At 44.8% G+C, this 19,794-nt stretch overlaps 1 protein-coding gene across 2 annotated transcripts in view; it reads right to left on the reverse strand.

Moving 5' to 3' along the window:
* MBOAT2 (membrane bound glycerophospholipid O-acyltransferase 2) overlaps positions 1–17,705 on the reverse strand; it is a 110,821-nt gene extending 93,116 nt beyond the window's left edge. For both annotated transcript variants that reach the window (XM_074341630.1, XM_074341629.1), the window contains exon 1: positions 17,500–17,705. In XM_074341630.1, coding sequence (XP_074197731.1) covers positions 17,500–17,574 — 75 coding nt within the window. In that variant the 5' untranslated portion in view covers positions 17,575–17,705. The remainder of the gene's footprint in view (positions 1–17,499) is intronic.
* Positions 17,706–19,794: the final 2,089 nt, after the last annotated feature.

The following is a 19,794-nucleotide window of genomic DNA, read 5'->3' on the forward strand; positions in this document are numbered from 1 at the left end:
AGAAATATAATCATCATAAACTTGTTTGCAAACATCAACAAATGCCTGAAGAGGGAGGCACCGGAACACCTAGTCCCTGCGTCAAAGAGCTCAGTCTAGCTGGGGAAATAACCTAGTAAACCCACACTTACAGAAACAGAGTGAAGGAGACCCCTCACCCAGCCACAAGCCAGAGGCAAGGGATAAAGGGAGGCTCCGCCTGGTGAGGCATAATCTCCACCCTTGAAGCACATGGTAAAGGTAAGGGCAGTGGCGGAGCATCCCCTGGTCCTGAGCTGACACTCACCCAAGCTGGGGAGTACTGGTAACTTTCTGACACATAAAACATTCAAGCACTGAAGAACAAGACAATATAACTTCTAAAGGGTGTAAGTCTGATGAAATAAAAAGTAAAAACAATTTAAAATATTGAAGGACAAAATAAACTGTAATAATTTAAGAGCAAAAGCAAAAGTTCTAATAATTGTTTAAAAACTAGTGATTCGGACTATTGTTTCAGACTCAAGAAACTTCTTTTCCTAGGCAAATAAACACGTATACACAACAAATACATACATATATATGTATACATAAAAAATGAAGTTTTTTGCAAAATCATGATAGCAAAAACATTGTATACAACAGAGGAATAATTAACTACGATATACCTAAATGATGGAACATTATATAGGCTTTGGAAATCAATTTAACAAAATAAAATTGAAAGTGACCCTCAAAGTGTTAAGTAAAAACAAAAGGTTACAAAAACCTTACATTCAGTAGGCCCCCAATTTTGTTTAAATTTACACACACTACAAAAGAAGTTAGTGAAAGTTGTCTTTGAGTTGAAGAATGGGTGATTTTTAAATTTTCATTTTATACCTTTCTGTATTTTATAAGTTTTATACAATGAAAATGCGTTACTTTTTAAATCAGACAGAAAACACAGAAACTAAGTTCAGTTCCCTATTAGGGTACATAATACATCAGTGAAAATCCACGTGAAATCAGAAATGCACAAATGAAGAACACATGTACATGTTACAAAAGGAGAATCAGCTCCCCAAGAGCAAAAAAAAAAAAGAGAAAAGAAAGAAATACCTAATTTCAGCCACATTTCAAGTTATAGATTCACTGAAGTTCGGTTTCACCTGTTATTTCAGCCCAAATCCACTATTCTGCCCTGCTTTGGATCTTGGCCTGTGAAAGGACAAAAGGTCCGATGTCTTTTTCCTGGTCATTTCTAGCATCCTTCAATCTGTCACTTATCTCAATTTTATCACCTGAGAGAGACTAAACTATCATTTTTTTTAACTGATGTACAGTTGACTTATAATATTATGTTACTCTCAGGTATGCAACACAGTGATTCAATATTTTTATAGATTATACTCCATTTAAAATTATTATAAAATATTGGCCATATTCCCTGTGCTGTACAATATATCCTCCTAGTTTGTTCATTCTGTACATAGTCACCTGCACCTCTTAACCCCCAACCCTATCTCGCCCCTCCCCCACCCCCTCTCCGCACTGGTAACCACTACTTTGTTCTCTAGACCTGCAAGTTTGTTTGTTTTGTTTTATTCACTGATTTGTTTCATTTTTCAGATTCCACATAAAAATGGTAACATACAGTATTTGTCTTTGTCTGACTTATTCTACCAAGCATTAACACTCTCCAGATCCATCCATGTTGTTACAAATGGAAATATTTCATTCTTTTTTTATGACTAATATTCCACTGTGTATATGCAAGCATGTGGGTATATATGTACATGTGTGTGTGCATATACATATGCATGTATATCCTCCTCTTTATCCATTCACCTGTTGATGAACACTTAGGTTGCTTCCATACCTTTGCTACTGTAAATAATGCTGCTATGAACACTGGGGTGCATGTATCTTTTCAAATTAGTGGTTTTGTTTTCTTTGGATATATACCCAGGAGTGGAATTGCTGGGTCTTATTGGAGTTCTATTTTTAGTTTTTTGAGGAACCATCATACTGTTTTCCACAGTGGCTGCACCAATTTATATTTCCACCAACAGCGTACAAGGGTTCCCTTTCTCCACATCCTTGCCAACATTTATTATTCATGGTCTTTTTGATGATGGCCATTCTGACAGGTACGATGTGATAACACAGTGGTTTTTACCTGCATTTCTCTGATGATTAGCAATGGTGAGCATCTTTTCATGTGCCTCTTGGCCATCTGTATGCCGTCTTTTGAAAAATGTCTATTCAGATCTTCTGCCCATTTTTAATTGGGTTGTTTTTTCTTTACATTGAATTATATGAGCTGTTTGTATATTTTGGATATTAACCCCTTATTTGTCATAGCACTTGCAAATATTTTCTCCCATTCAGGAGGCTTTTTTATTTGTTGATAGTTTCTTTTGCTCTGCAAAAGCATTTAAGTTTAATGAGGTCCCATTTGGTTATTTGACTTTTATTTCCTTTGCCTTAGGAGACAGATCCAAAAAAAGACTGCTACAATTTATGTCAAAGAGTGTTCTGCCTGTTTTCTTCTAGGAGTTTTATGGTTTCTGGTCTTCCATTTAGGCGTTTAATCTAATCAGCAAAATAACACCAATATATAAACAATACATGTCACATTCATATTTATTGTTCATGAATGAATATTAACTTTCAATATATATATAAATAGGCATTCTACATTTAACCTGGTATGAAATTACCTTATGTGACTTATATATTAATATTCTATCATTTAAAATATAAATACATGTTTGTTATTATGAGAGTAAAATGCTGTTATAATTGATGAGTATGAAAACCATTAACAGGAAAGCAAATGAGTGAATGTGAGTGTTGAGGAACGGTTTATTTTTACAACTTCAGGAAGAACATTATATCCTTTGAGGAAAATCTTTATAAGATTTTTAAAAAGTCAGTAAGAGGTTTGATTATTTTACAATTGTATTACTTGTAAAATTGTTTAGTGTACTAACATAAAACAACCTTTAAGAACTGTATTCGATTTTTAGTTATTTAGTTAAAGTCATTAAAAAATGACTGTTTTTAAATGAAAAAGCTCTGTTTGGGAATTCTACACATCTTGACAAATGAATTAAAAGTAGAATAATTAGCTCTGCCATCTCAATTTCCCAAGGAGAAAGAAGCCTAAACTCACACAATTATATCCAGAGTGAATCATACATACGTAATAAAAATACATAAGGAATATGGAAAAAGAAGAAAGTGTTACAGAGAACTGGGGTTCCCAAAACATGTTTTATTCTCACTAATTAAACCTGAAATTAACCGTCTTTATAAGAATGTTTTAAGAAGATAACTCCTATTGTTTTGAATCTACAGAGGGAAACAAATGTTTACAGAAGTGATTACAGGACGCCATCGACCACTTTCAGGAGTTGAAGCCAAAGAAATTGTTGAGATTTGCCTTGATAATATTCAGCTTTAAGTCATTGGTGATTTTAGCACTCAACCATTAGACACTAGACCGAAGCTGTGATGTGCTGGAGCCCCTTTTAAACACAACCTTGGAGAACAACGTCCAGCATTTCATCCACGTCCCTCAGCGCTGCTCTTTCTCTCTCACCTGGATGCAATCAGCCATGAGTACAATCAGCCCACTGAGTCTAAAGAAGTGGTATTTGGGGCGTGCCTGGTGGTTTCCACTAGTGTCTCAACGATCATTGTCTCAAAGAACATACTTCTTGCTAAACCAGCAATTGTATTTTTATTTTTAGTACATGCTAGCAAACAATAGAGGCAAAAAGGAATAAATCTTCAAAAAAGTATGCCAACACTGTAATACTCTAAAAAGGGCGACCCTTGGAAACTGGACTCTCAGGGGTAGAGCTATCCATCCCAGGAGAGCGGGAAGTGCTCACTCATGAGCCCACGGACTCCACAGTAGAACATTTAGGGGTCCTGATACCTAATTTATTAAAGTGCAATTGTTCACCAGCCAACCATGTGAAGACGGAATGGAATGTCTCCACCCACCTAAGAAGTGCCCATGAAGAAGTGGGCTTATTCAGACAACTTCTGGATTATTCCAGAAAGTGTGTGAGCTCCAAGATGACAAACTCTCTAACCATGACAGCTATCCAGAAATGGAACTGGCTGCCCTAGTAAAGGGAGCAAGCTCTCCATCAGAGAAGTGTTCACACAGAAGCCAGAGGACCTTTCACCAGAGAGCTCCTGGAGAAGATTTCATTTCACAGCAACAGGGCAATGACCACGATCGCCCGCATTTACAGCGTGCTTCCTACGCATGCGGCTCTGCAACGCAGGTAAAGCAAGGCTCAAGCCACGCTCACAGAACCCAGGCTTGAACTAAGCTGACTCCTGAACCCGTGGTCTTAACTGCTAGACTCAACACATGAAACCCATTTGCTCCCAAATCAGGATCATCATGAGACCCCGCCCATCAGCCTACTCTAATCTCTGCAACTCGAGGCCCCACACAAAGCCTGGCCAACAATCAACACTGACTCAAGGAAGCAGCCTGCCCTGCTCTCCTCTGCAAACACTGTCTCCCTAACTACAAGTCGCACTTCTGCTCTCGGGTGCCAGGAAAATTTATCCTTCAAGATTTGGGCTCAGATGTTACCTCCCCCTGACCAATCCAACCCCAAGTTACAGTTGTTTTTCCCTAGATGATTCCAGCGTGGTGGGGCCTGCCCTGCCCTCCCACAGATGCATGACATTTACCAGCCCCCACGCCCACCCATCTCCTTGCTGTGACCTGCAGCCACGTGACAAAGGTCTGGCAAAAGGAACAAGGGTGAAAGTCACCCCCTGGCCAACAACTGAGACCACAGGGCTCTTCCCCTCCTTATCGGCTGGATGACTGGAACCCTCCAAGTTCTCCAGGCACTCTCCCCAGACCAGCAGCAGTAACATCACCTTCAAACTGCTTTGCTCGTAGGGCCCAGCAATCTGCGTTTTAACCAGTGCTACGGGGGATTCCCACGGGACCTCACGCCTCGGGAGCGCTGCCCGCACAGCCTCAACCATAACCAGGCTGGTAAGGTCCCAGGCAGCAGCACAAGTGTGGGAAGGAACAGAGGTCTCCGGATGACCAGGTGGCCGGGAACTATCCACCAATCTGGACCATTTACATCAAAATTGTTATGTGAGAAACCAAGCCTCCTCTTATCTTTAAAGCCTCTGACTTATCACTGGGACTCTGCTCAGCAGCCTTAGCCAAACTGACCCCAGCCCCTCTCTTCTAGCACTTCTTCACGAGCTGTGCCTGGGGTCTGCCCTTCTCTCCCACTAGACCAGACGCTCAGGAGCCAGACCAGCCCTCACTCCCCTCTGCATCTCTCCAGGGCCAAGATAACCCCTGGCCTGTATCACGTGCTCGATGGACAATGGTACCTACTTATCTGTTCCCATCTTTACTACCAAAGTGGTAATTCCTAACACCTAAAATTACAGCCACAATCCAGCAACTTCCTGTTATAAAAATGGTCTAAAAGTAACAACCCTCACTACAGACTAACATTTCCCAGTTCTACGATTCTCAGAATGATGCCAATTTGTCAAAGGTCTGTCTTCTACACTGCTGTGACCTAGTTTCCTTGGGTCCCGGTTTCAGAGAAGGGTCTTAATTTTGACCCAGTCCGTCCTCCCCGGAACGTAACTGACAGTCACACGCCACACACGTGGCTTTCCCTTACTGTGCCTCGCCCTGCTGTACGTTGTTTACTGTCCGACGTAAAGATGGCTGACCTACCTGCTAACCCACGTTACCAGCCCAGCCAGGGCACTGGCCTGTACAGCCACTCCTCTTCATTTTACAAGAGCTAAAATTTCAATATCCTGCATTTACCAACTCTGGAGTTAGAGACAAAAGCAGGGAAAAAGGCTTAATATTCTCATTACTTTCCAGAGGTTCCTGATCGCAATAAAATCAATACAAAAAGGAAAACAATGCAAGACCAGCCTTCTGGCCTATTCCAATCTATTCTGTCTTTGCTGAAATGGTCCCAACATCCTCTTGTCTTTAATATTCCAAGTAGGGTTTTTTTTTTAAATCAACTCACATGTTTCCTACCAAATGCCATATCCCTAACACAGTTCCTTTATAAATTATTTCATAGTCCTGTGTGCTAAAATGGAGTCTATGCCAAAAACCTTCTTGGAACAGCATATTTATTTCTCCATTAATTTATATTTTCATACCTTAAAAAAGAAACCTAACTCTTTAGAAATGAAACATTCCAGTCCATATGGAAAAGTGTAACAAATACACAATTCAACAACACCCAGAATTCTAGCCTTCGACTTTGATTAGTTTATCAGAATTTCCATTCGATTCCAACAGAAGGCTGAAGCTTGATGTTGTAATGCCAAATGTACCAAGATTTTCCTTTACTATGTGGCTTTAAAAATATTTTCCAAGAACAAAAGGATAATCTCAGATGAAGGACCCTTAACCATTTAGTAACCAAAGGCACCAAAGACCAGCTAAGGGTACCCCCGCCCTGTCCTCGACCCCATCCCCTCAGCTCTAAGCAGATACTGAAAATCTTCGTCACTTCTATTCTTGGTAAGTAGCTAACGTGAACAGCTGTGCCAGTCCCAGTATTAGAAAAGGCCCCGCTAACACTCACAGTGAAACTCAAACTCCAAAGCCTGAACAGTTATCACAAGATAAAATATTCTGGCCAAAATTCAATGTATACTCTTTAAAAAACTGAAACATCGGTAGAGACTTATTAGGCAATCGAGACCTTTCCAAGTATGACTTGATCCTCCACTAGCTAGGCATTTCTTTTCAAATGTCACACCTCGTAAAGTAGCCTGGACAAGGCAGGCGGGTGAATAACTATAACACTGGATCTGCAGAAAGAAGAAGGTGACAGCCGTGTGAAACTCCAACCTTCCCACCTTAATGGGGATTAACTCTCAAGATTATTTCTGAGATTTGACCCTTTCCTAAAGATGAGAACTAGTCAGACAAAATTTAACCTGAAATTCTGTTGGCCAATTTAAGGATGAAATTACTAAGTGATGAAATACAAGAATTACATCTTCATCTGTCCCACGACACGCATTCCAAGCCCTCTGCGGCCCTGACTGCCCTGCTATGGCTATAACCTAGTCTTTCAAGGTTCCTCTGATGTCTCAGAACACAACAGTGTCCTTCAGATTAGACTGACCACCGTCAACCACGACAGAAACTGCTACCTATTTCCTGACGGCCGCTAAACCAAATCTGGCCGAGCTGTGTTGTCTGGGCTCAAAAAGACTTCCACAAAAAAAAAAAATCCAGAATTCCAGCTTCCCTTGAAAAATCAGCTTTGGCGACCATCTGCAAAAGTGACCTCAGAAAACGGCTGCATCTACACTTGTGTTCATTTATCTTCCTGGCCTGGTACCCTCCAGACATTGGGATTTGGAATTTATGTTGGCAATACTTCGCCTAACCCATGACCTCCTCAGGTAACAATACCTTAAAATAAACAAGAACTCCCAGGGTTTATTCATAAAATTCAACGCTGGTCTCAGGCAATTCCCCTTCTATACAATTAATTTCTAGAACTTCACTGAAAATCTTTACATTTACCTTTGAATTTAATATTGTTAAATTAGATACATTCAGTTCAGTCACTATCTATCGAGTACCCAGAATGAGTGGTTCCGAAATTAGTGGCCTTACAAAGGCACAGCCTCTTTCTCCGTCTTTAACTGAATGTCTCTCACACATTGTAGTCTTACCTACGATTTACCTTTGAAAAGGAAATGAAGGGATTCAGAATTTTGTGTGTGTTTGTAACAGCTGGGAGCTGTTTATTTTAATATCCATGTAACTGAGTAACTTAAATATATCTAAAAGTATGTATTATTTACAACTCTGACCCTCCACAGATACCTAGTTTGGCACAGAAAAACCTCTAAAAGCTGAAGTTTCTATGGGATCATGGTTTAAAACAAAAAGTATGTTACATCTTTGTCTGATGCCAAGACAGGAGCAAGGCAAGCTGGTCAGAGGCCTGGACTTGCATGAAGAATGAGGTCCATCTGGTTGGCACCTGGGCTGATCCCCTGGCCTCCTCAGTCCATGAGGACACTGGCCACCGGGGACAATCCACTGATGACCCGTCCTGCTGGCCGAGAAAGTCAGGCTTCCCCAGACTGGCTGGTTGGGGGACACGGGAGGGGGGAGAGGGGGGAGGTGTAGTAAGTATCTCGGGGACCCCACTGTCAGGGGAGAGAGCGGACACCAAAAGCAGACCTTTGTTCTTTCTGCACTCTGAAGGCTTCTTTTCTCTGAATAGCTTGATAACAGCACTGATAAAGCTTCTCTTTCCCATCACCCCTCACCACCCAACGGTGTAATGACAACATAACTGACCAGCTGAGGATACTGGTACCTCTCACAGTCATCTTCATCTCCCTTTGAATACTCAGTCGCATTCCTCCAAAACTCTTCCATGCTTTGTGCATCTCCTTTCAAGTAACCCTCCTGAAGAAAATAAAAATCTGCCAGAAAGACTGATGCATCTTCCTCCTAATCCACGGAGACGCACTGTGCAGCCATCTCCATAAACCTCACAGCACAGGCCCCCTAACGCTTATGGCTACAAGGCCAGTAAGAAGCGCAGTGGTGACCAGATGGAGGAGACCAGGTCATGGTGACTGAACCTGATTTGGGGAGCTCAGCAGGCTGGGGGGCCCGAGGAGGAGCTGCAAAGACAGAGGAGCCCCTCATCCAGTGAAAGGTCACCACTGCTCTCCCGACCCCACACCCAATCTTGTAGCCAGAGAGGGTGCTGGTGCCAACGAAAGACGCTGACAAAGTGAAAAGCCCCTCCCTGCAGGGCTGCTCAGAAGCTGGGCAAAGGTCCCTCCTGGGCCAGGGGCCTCCGCCTGGCCGCCCGGCCAACTCCTCTGGTAGCTGCTGTCTTGGAAAATGCGAGAATCACTGCATTAAACTGCAGCCCCTTTCTTCTTTTCCCGTATGTCTAGCACGCTGTCTGACACACACCGGACACTCCGATACCCACAAAAGGGATCGCTGCAAATGCAACCGACCCTGAAGAACCAAGGGATACGCAGACCGTGCCCACCACGAGCCTGGAAAAGCATCTTGGCAGCTGCAGCACCCACCACGGGCTGAGCCCCCGCTGTGCTTGGCCCTCCGCCCGGCCCCCGGCCCCATTTTACAGACCAGGAAACTGACGCTCACTAAAGCTCAGTCCACGCTGAGGCTTCACTGCTAATGAGTGACGATCAGCTGGGAATTTAGCCGGTCTGTGCTCCTTTCCACCCTCGCCCCGCTTACTTGAAACACCCTCTAAGCCAGCACTGGTCCTGAGCATGAGGGATGCAGACCTGAGTAAGAGGAGGCCTTATGCTTAAGGAATTTACAGCCTGGCAGGGAGGCGTGCGAAGTAACCAAAAAGAATGATGTGCTGCAGGTGCGATGAGGGGGGAAAGCAGGGGAGGGGCAGGAGGCAATGCCTGCTGGGAGGCCCTGATTGACAAGGCAGCCAAATCCCGAGAAACCCAAGGGGATTCTCCCACCACGCCTTTGCAGAGTGAGGATGATACACATTTCCCACAAGTAGCCAGTGGAAAGGGACAAAGACACCCAAAACGTGCCCTGGAACTCCTTCTTGAGAAAGCAAGACCTAGGTGATGGTGGGCTTCTGCTTTGCAGACGCAGGAGAGGCTGGGGGAGCCCAGCACGCAGGACAGAGGTTGAGCAGGACCGCTGGCTGGCTGGCTGTCTTCTCTCAGAGCTTCCTCTGAAGCCCCAGCCTCACTGCAGAAACACTGCAGAGGCTGGAGAGACAGCTCCTCGAAGGGCCCCAGCCAGGACATCCACGGCCTCAGGCAGAAGTGTGTACTTACCCAGGGCACATGTCACACATACAACAGAGGCCTGAAAAGGAGTGGCAATGACTAGAACGGATGGGATAGACCTTTAAAAGCTGCATCAAGGAGGTACAGGATTTAGCTGAATATTGCAAAATACCAGCTTGCCAGGCCAAACAAGTGTGGAGGGGATTTCAGGCAGAGGAAATCGTTTGATTAAAGGCAAGCAGTTAAAAGACAGGAAAATGTATTGGGGGAACCTGAAGTAAACTGGTTGTGCTGGAACTTCAGACAGCAGACCAGGACTGAACTGCCAGCCTGACCACTTCCACAGACACGGGGGCTTCTGGCAATTTCCTGCTCCTGCGGGGAGAGAGAATGGGCGGGGGTTCCCAGAGGGAAGCAGGCAGTAGGAATCAGTGAGCAGGCCTCACAGTCAGGAAGGACCCCAAAGTTAGACTTCTGACATTTCCTACACAGAGGTTATACGCATGGTCACTAGAGATACAGTGACAGGACTGGAGGCATGTGCGTCATTCAACTAAAAACTTAGGGCCAACTGCCTAGTTGCACCATAAAGTTTATTTTTTCCCAAATATTGTGACTATGTTGTCAATAGCACCATTACACTGCATTATATTTTGGAGATTACATGGTAATTGGTTACATGCAAACATTTAAAAAATGCATTACACTTTTATAGACTTTTCATAATATGGAGAACACTAAAAAATGTGGCCAGGTAGCTCTCTACCTCTGATGGTGGGGGAAGGGGGTTAAGAATGAGCCTGGTCAAAAATGCATGTTCCCTGGCCCTCACTCAGTGGGTCTGGGTGGACCCTGGGAATATATATATATTTTTTAATAACAATCCCACATGAATTTTGATTCTAGTGGTCTCAGAGCCACACTTTAGAACTCACTGCAACAGGAGGCTGTGAAGTTTTAGACAAGTGGCCAGTCAGCATCTCCTGTCTCAGTTTCCCACTGGATTTGGCTATCACTATTGCAGAAGTCTGATTATAATGGCTGTAAGAGTGAATAGAAATTAAGAAAATGGAAAAAGCAAGACTGAAGTATTCTTTCAAAATGGGTGACTGAGAAGAAAAGAGACAGAATGAGGATGTGCATAAAGAGCCTGACAAAAAGGTTTTTATCTGTATTCATCACATAGAGAAGTGAGTAACTCTGTAAAGTACGTGTTAGCAACCATAATGTCCTGGGTAGGATTTAAATGCCCTCCAGATCCACTCCCCCCTTTACTCTGTGTCCCCAAAGCGCCACACAACCCTGTGAAGGAGACACCAGCGGGACACACAGGGCGGGAGGCGGGGGCATTCATCCCCCCTCCCCCACCCCCAAGTCCACCACAGGCTGGCCTGGTCCCTCACTGGGGGCCACGGCTGCCCCCTGGCAGGCAGCCCCCAAGCTCCCCCATGGGGTTCTGGTCCCTCTTCAGGCTCTTCCCTCCTCTCGCCCGTCCAGGCCTAGAGGAGCTGTACTGGGAGACCACACTATTCCTTGCGGATTTCCCTACACCTGCCCATATTTTAGTAAATGGTTCTTAAAGTCTCCCTGGTTACCTAGTTCAGTCTGTCTCCTACCAAAACCCTGATGGACACATGCAACATTAAGCAGAATATAAATGCCAGAACAGTGCCAAATCCAAAAAGCTTTTGTGGTTCAAATAAGACAGCAGTCATATCAGATGGGATTCAGGGAAAGATTCACATGCAAGGTGCATTGGATGCGGGCTTGGAAGAACAGTTACAATTCTGACAAGAAAGGAGGGGGCACATCACTACCGCCTGCTCAGCTCTCCTGAATGTCTCTTCACACGTCAGCCATCTCCCCTTTTCCACACCCTACACACTAACCAAAGCAGGACTTCAGGCTTCACCCATGGTGTTCGTAAAATCATTACATGGTGACTCTTCTGAGAGCCCTGTTTATGGCTTGTTCTACTTTTAAAAAATCTTACCAAGTTCTATCATCGTAGGATCCTGTTGTGGGCACAACAAGGGGGCTGGCTGGTGACATGGTGACGCACGGGTTGGTAAAGAATTTACCAGAGATTAAGCATGGGAGTAGAAAGGGGTTTATTAGGGTACACTGCCACAGAAAACAGAGGGCCACACAGACGAGGGGTGCCTGTGCGAGCACCAAGGGCTGGTTATTGGGGTGTTATATAAATTTGGGTCACAAGGTGCCTGATTGGCTTGTGCACAAGTCTGATTGGTTGTAGGTGAGGTAAGAGGTTTAGGGTCCTGAAAGGCGGGTGGGGTTTAACTCTGATAAGGCAGACATTACCTGGGGCTATTAGTCTGTTAGTGGAAATACGCCCAGTAAAGAATGTACTTTACCACAGAGCTCAGACATGGGGGTTGTTGGACTTTGAAGGACGCCAGTTGGCCCAACAAATCCCACCTGTTAAATTGACTGCAGGTAGAAGCTGTGTGTGAGCCATTTTGATTATTGCCCTGGAAAGCCAGCCCTGAAGGGCCCCAATAAACACAGACTAGGTTTATTTGTACTCACCCAGGCATAAGGAAGCATTTTTAAAGCAGGAGACAAAGAACTCTTGAGCAGTAGGAAGCAGAAAAACCACTTTTGACTCCAAATTCAAAACAAGATTTTAATCCTACTTTAATCGCTGTGAGAGGGGTATGACAGACCCTGAGCCTGATGGCTCCTTTCCTAAAAAGGAAGTCCTGGAGATTTAAAATGGAATACATATGAACAGATGTTAACTTTCCAAAAGAAAAATATAAGACAAACTCCACATATTTCGGAATGTGTGAAGGGGAAAGGAATGTGCAGCAAGTACTAGCTGGAGCCAGGCACTTTACATAGATGACGTATTTTGATCTTCACAACGGTCTACAACAGAGATACCACTCATTATCTTTATTTTACAGATGAGGAAACTGGGGCTTAAATATATACACATCGTAATTTGCCAACGAGCACAAGGCTGGCAGAATCTGGTTCCAAACCAACCACGCCGTTTCCCCCCCACCAGCGCCCTACAACTTCCTGTGGGTGAAAGGAAGTGGCCCAGGGAAACCGTCAGGGGCTGCAATTCAGGGCCCGTGGTCCTCTGCCTCGCTGCTGCCTCAGGGCAACCAGAGAGGCAGTTTCAACTTCCTGCTGAAAAGTTCCAAGTTTATTAGTCCACTTGCCTCCCCTGAGTTCTTATTTCTATTCCCTCCAACTCAGTCCAAAAAGAATTTGGGACAGCTTGATGAAACAAACACAGAATCAGGGAATTTTACAACTTAAGTGCAACACACATTTTACACAGGAGGAAACTCATTTATGTAAAGTGACAGATCTAAAATTAGTTAACTGACAGGGCCTAAAATACAGATGCAAGATTCTCAGGCCCATATGCCTTCCTTGTTGAGAGGAATCTTCCACAGCAGATTGCCTCGGTACGGCAGGGCTCTCGTGAAGAAGACTGAGGCTCATTATGGGTGTAAAAGTAGACAGGAGAGACAAATGAGTTAAATATTTATGTCCTAAACCTAAAGCATTCAAATGGCAACTTTAAAATAAAATAAATCTTTGATTTGCTTGTTTTGTTGCCATTCACCTTCTTCTCCTAAAAGTCATAATCTTAAAAGGCTCAAAATTGAGAACGTCATTTATTTCTTCATCTATAAAATGGGGTTTATCCCAGTAGAGCTGTAGGAGGATTGAAAGCCATAAACGTTTTAAACCACTCTTTTCCCATTATTTCAGCGGGGGATGGGGAAGTGTTACAAGTAGCAATCAGCAAAATGACCAAAAAGAAGGAAAGCAGAGTTTCATAAGCCTCCGTGCTCTTCCTCTCTCGCGTCCACACGGGGGTCTCCCTGTCCCACCCACCCCCACCAGCACTCCAGTGTTGGGAAGCTCCCCTTCTCCACCCTGTCCTCCAAAAATACACTGGCACCCCAGATCTAAAACCACCACCCTCCAAAATTATTTGCCACAAGTTAAGATTATAAATTAAAACTGACCTTTAACTCAAATGCTTAACACCGCACTTGTGTATCTGCCTAAAGCTAAAATACTTCAGGCCTTGAATTTTTTCTGACTTCATAAGGCGTTGAGAGGAGTCAGGGAAATAATATAACGCACGTGAAAGAGATCCGTAAACTGCCTGGTATTACCCATTTATAATGATGACCTGGGGGTTGGTAACATACAAACAGCTGGTCCTTCTTTCTCCCTCCTCCAAACCCTTCCAAATATCTTGAGTCTCCCCCTTGCCCCTCCCCTCACCCCAAAAATTCAGCACATCAGCTCTAAAACAAGGACCCTGTCCCCAAACAGGACTGTGTGATGAGGCCAGTCTCATCCCTAACTGGCTGTCTGCCAAGTACGCCATCCTGGACATCACATCACCAGGGAAATTTACTCCCATTTTACAGTAATTACAGCATCATGGGAAATAAGGAAAGAAAAATGGTTAAAAAGGAAAGGAAGGAAGGAAAAATAAAGGGAAGAAGGAAGAGGAGGGCTAGTTATCAGACCCCTCAGTCTAATAGCTCAGAGGGTTAGGTAAGTCAAATGCAGCACAACATATAATGTTGAGGTTAAAAAAACAAACAAAAAACCTCTATATAAATTTAAAAAGTTGATTGATCTGGGACATATAATTATTCTCTCTTGTCTGGTACTCACATTGGGGTCTTTTAAAAATTCACCACATCAGCAACTAACAAAGAATACAATTATGTTCAATGGCATCTGACGTCTTCCCAGTGGCACGTTTGGCCCCTGCCTTTGGCACAGCTCTCCCTCAACCCAAATCCTCCCTTTAATGACAACCACCCAGAAATAAAGTCGTCCGGAAGGCAAGGCCTAGAGAGGGGAAACATCATATGCTAAATTTGTCCCATCTTAAAGCATCATTTAACCTCACTCAATAGGAGATTCTGTATTTTTATTTAAATGTAAGGCCTACTTAACAAATACTGTGGTTATCTCAAGGTCACTCTGGAATTCTCAGGAAGGATGAAAGAATCCTGGAGTCTAAGGCAAGCAAGATCCTTTGCTACTTTTCCTTGCCTGGCCTTACTGCAAAATATTTCCTCCTTTCTCTCCTACTAGACCCTGCAATGTACATTCTTATACTCCATACATACCAATCATGTCTATCATTTCATAAATTCTACACTCGCTCTTATAAAAAAGTTAAACTATTTTCTGGCCCTAAGGTCCCTTTTCTTCCTCTGACATCATACAACTGCTTTTATAATTTCCTAAATTTTCTAAACATTGTTAATCAGCACATACCAAATTAACAAACTAACAAGTTATATTTTTACACTTTTCATTTCCCGATTTGTCTTTTTCCTGTTGAATCACACTATTTGATTACAACTAACCCTTAGGTTTTCTCTCGACTTGGGCTCAATCAATTTACATGTTACCAAAATTATTTTCTGTTTTGCTCAACTTCAAAATAATGGCTCAATAACCATTTATTCAACCAATTTTACTAAATGAGTTTTTAGTTATTCTAAGAGCTTTATCAGCAGAGAAGTCAATTCTTAGGTGCTTCAAAGAAACAGTTTATTAAAAAGTTAAGGCTTGAGTGGTATTTTTTATATATATATTCTTTTTATTGAAGTATAGTCAGTTTACAATGTTGTGTCAATTTCTGGTGTACAGCACAATGCTTCAGTCATACATGAACATACACATTCATTTCCATATTGTTTTTCATTATAAGTTCATTATAAGGCTTATGTGGTATTAATCCATCATTATTAACACTTGCTTAGAGAAAACAACCCAAGGTACAAATGGCTGTGCAAACTCAGAGTGCTCCCAAGGGAACGAAGGTGTCCAAGGCACCAAATCAAATCCTGTAGATAATAAAGGAGGAAAGTCAAAAGCTTAAGCCCTGTCCCCTCCCTTGATTCCCCTCTTATGTCAGCACTGAAAAGAACTTGCTCTGGATTGCTGAGATTTTTTTCAGTGAGTTCATTAACATCACTTTTAAAGTATAAGTATAATATATCAATTAAAAGGTATTAGTACAGTAAGGAAAATATTTCGTCATGATTGGGAGAGAGACAAAAAGGGAGAGAGAACATATTCCTGCTCCCTAAGATAAGTGAAAAGTTACAGGCCTACCTCCCTTGCTCTCAGCAGCAAAGCACTTTTTAAACAGACATCTACCCTGCATTAGCCGACACCCTGGCAGCAGCCTACTTAAGTCAAGAGGGTTGAAATACACTAAATGGTCACACACTGTGCTTCACTTCGGAAAAGTGAGAATCCTCCACAGGGCTGAGAAGATGAAAAAACCCGAAGTTCTGATCAGTTTATTAATAAACAGAGAAGACTACTTTCTTACCGTGTAAGATTAATTTCACTACTGGCACTTGAATCTATTCACATGATACACATTGTAACTGTTGTTCAAGATGTGTCAGGTTTAGGTATTTTACTAAGAACCAACAGTTAAGACAGAAATATAAGTAAAGAATGCAGATTTGAACAGGAGGCAGGATATTTTTTATACTCATTGGACATAATTCAGTCTTCTTTTTTTTAAACGGTGAAGCACAAAACAGTCAGTGTCACAATGTTAGTCACTGGAGTCCTTTCCCATCTTGCTGCTATGAAACAGAGTCTGGACACAGAGGAATCCTGTATTATAAATGAAATCCCCGATGACAGCAATGTCAGCAACACATTCAAGACAAGGACAGTGAACCAGGATCCCCTGTAAAGTCAAACACTTCTAGAGCAAGTCCACTTGAAATAATTTGGAGCAAAATTTTCAGTGAACTACCTCTAGCCTAGGGCTACAGCAATTACCTAGCCCCACCAGCAACTACCCTAAATGTCACTCTGACACAATACTTCCAAACTTTCTTTTCTGAATAAAAATGGCGCTGCTTTTCCCATCACAATGTTGTTTATTTCTCAATAATCCTTAGGCCTTTTCATACAAATTCTAAGTGAGGACTTAAATGACACTCTTCCTAACACAGTGTCAAATGCTTCTTTGGGCGCGGTGAGCGGGGTGGGGTGGTTTCTCCTATCTACAAGGTTGCCACTTTCTCCGCTAGAAACCCTGGGATCATTAACTCACTTTGACTTTTCTCCGTAACCTCTGCCTTCCTCCAAACTGTTGCCTCTCTCTAAAATAAGCCACACTTCAACGCAAACTGTCCCAAAGAGCCGATCGACCGCTGACCCCTGAGCTGGCATCCTCCACGCGACACACGCCGTGTCTAGCGCACTCTCCACTTAGACACATCCATCCTTTCCCGGAGGAGCAACGGGTGTCAGGCGTGCAGGGCACAGACACTCGGCTCCGCCAAAGCACAGCCTTTCCACGCACTGGAAGAGGCTTGGGGACTCGGATCGCCCACTGTCCGGCGCACGCACGCCCCGAGTCCCGCGCTGCTGTGGCGGGGAGCAGGGCCAAGCATGCACGCGCGCACGTCGGTGCCCGGAGCCCCCCCGGGTTGCACGGGCAGGGCAGGGTGGGGGCTGGGTAGGCAGCTGGGGAGGGGCACCCGACGCGAGGCGGCGGGCGGACAATAACAGGCGGGTCGCCGCGTCCCTTCTGGGGACCTCCGCCCCAATGCGCGCCCCGGGTCCCCGCTCCCGCGAGGATGGCACACGGCCGCGGAGGGGGCGGTGAGGGCGCGATGCCAGCGGGGCCGTCTCGGGTACCTGGTCGATGGGCAGCTGCACGGCGTTGCTGAGGGGCTGCAGCAGGGTGGAGCCCGTGGTGCTAGTGGTGGCCATGGCCGGCCTGGCGCTCTACCCGCCGCGCTCCGGCCGCCCGCGCCGCTCGCCCGCGCCTGAGCCGGGCAACGCCGAGGATGGGGATGCAACCGGCGCGCCTGCCCCCTGGCCGCCCGCGGTCGGAGCGCGCGGGGCGGGGCCGGGGAGTGGCCGGGGGCGGTGACCCGTTCGGCCCTCCCTCCGCGCCCGCGCCCCCGCGCCCCCGGCCGCGCCCGCGTCCGCGCCCCCGACCGCCCGTGCCCGCCCCGCCCCCTGACTTCCAGCAGCTTCCAGCCGCCCCCTCCCCACCTTGCGCGCCCTCGCGCCAGACAGTCCCGCGGCCCAATCGCGGCGCGGCGCCCCTACGCCGGCAGCCAATCAGAGGACGCCGGCCGCGCCGCGCCCCGCCCCCATCCCAGGCCCGGGCGGAGAGCCGAGGGGTTGTTTGGCTGCGGTGGGTAGACGGCTCGAAAGCATCGCTGTCGGTTCAGGGTGCCCGGGTGTTCTCGTCCTCATCCCTTTATTCCTCCTCATATGCCCGAGGTCTGGGGCCAGCCCACCCCTCTCTAGGAGGAACGGTGGACAACAAAGGGGAACGGGGTGGCTGCCAGACAAAGGGGCTACTTGAGGGGCGCCGTCGAGCCAGCGCTGGGGGAAGTTGGGAACACAGCCGGGGGCTGGGAGGAGGGCAACAAACCAAAAAAGTGACCTAGATAAGAGCCCCTTTGTCTTAAGTATTGCCGGTTATGTGTGATTTTCGTTCACCCTCAAGCCGAGCTGGGCCTTCGCGGGTGAGGCTGGTCCGGTTCGACGCCGCGATTAAGCCCGGCCCCAGGGTGGGAGCCATTCTAACCTGTACCTGCGGCATCCGCGTCGAGGGCCCGCCTTCCTTCCTCCCCCATCCCCCCTCGAATGCTGTTTCTCAGCATCGCTTCACCCCTGAATCGTCTGCTCCCCCAGACTTTATAGTTGTGCTGTTCCCAAAAATATTCAATGTGTGGTGGTTTGTGTGTTATGTTGTATATCTAATCTATTTGCCCAAACTTAAAAATAAATCATTTGAGTTCCTCGAAAAACAAGCGTCGACTTTGTTTAGAAGCTTTCAAACAGGAATGCGGTCGTATCAGGAGAACTCAAAATTCAAAGATTTAGGAGTGAAATTTTTGGTAGAAATAACCATTAGTTAATGAGCATTCAGCCACATGCTTTAATGCTTTAAATGCTGCTTTGAAAGTGTAAACTCAATCCCCACAACAACCACTTGAGGTAGGTACTATTACCTTTAACCAAAGAAAATGAGTTGCAGAGAAGTAACTTGCCTGAGAGCACAGCTAAAAAAGAGCGGAGACAGGACTGAGACCCAAGATGTGTGCCTTCAGAGGTCACCTCTTAAACACTAGGCCCTCTTCTTTCTCATACTTAAACCCAGTCCAGAAATTTTCATCAGCTGTCTGGTGTCCCATTTACTTAATTACTATTTGGATGATGAGAGGGACAGATATGAATACATGAGCTTCAGTAAATCATTCTCCTGGACCTTAGTTGTCTCTGTGTAAAGGAAGGAGTTGAAGTAATTGATCCAGTCCCTCCCTGCCTAACATTCTTTGTTGGGTTAACTTAATCCTAACAACCAAACTGACTAAGGGATAGAAGGAAGAATCAGAAAGCCAGGACCTTCACTCTCCATCGGATAGTGATCCAGGGGGAGTTGTAATCAATTCAAGACCAGCGTGTTCAATGACTCCTCAGGAAAACATATTATCTCGATAATCTGGAGCCTTCTATTAATGTAATCTCAGAAAATCGGTTTTTCCCCCCTTTCCTCCACTTTGGGGAATTGTAGAGAAAGCATACAAACTGAAGGAGAAAAATGTAAACACCGTTTTGAAAACTTGGAAGTTGTGTGTTGGGAACATACTGTAACCTAAAGTAGCATAAAGCTACAATGTCAGATCTACAACAAGTAACATCTACAAAAAGGAGTTTCCTTAGGCTGAATTTTTATTTTAGTAGGACTTGACAGAGTTCTCTACTTGGGGTAACTACAAAAAATTAGTATCTGCAATGAGGAGGCTTTTAGTCACCTGGAAAGTTAGCTGTGTCAGAGTTGTGAAGCAATAGGTAAAATAGAGTGTAGTATTAATGATAACTTAGATTTTGGAGTCACACAGACCTGGGTTTTCAGCTACTAACTTTCATTAGCTGCAAGATCTTGGGCAAAATGCTAAACCCTTCTAAGCC

The sequence above is a fragment of the Camelus bactrianus genome, chromosome 15 (assembly GCF_048773025.1).
Source record: "Camelus bactrianus isolate YW-2024 breed Bactrian camel chromosome 15, ASM4877302v1, whole genome shotgun sequence".
Taxonomy (NCBI): Eukaryota; Metazoa; Chordata; class Mammalia; order Artiodactyla; family Camelidae; genus Camelus; species Camelus bactrianus.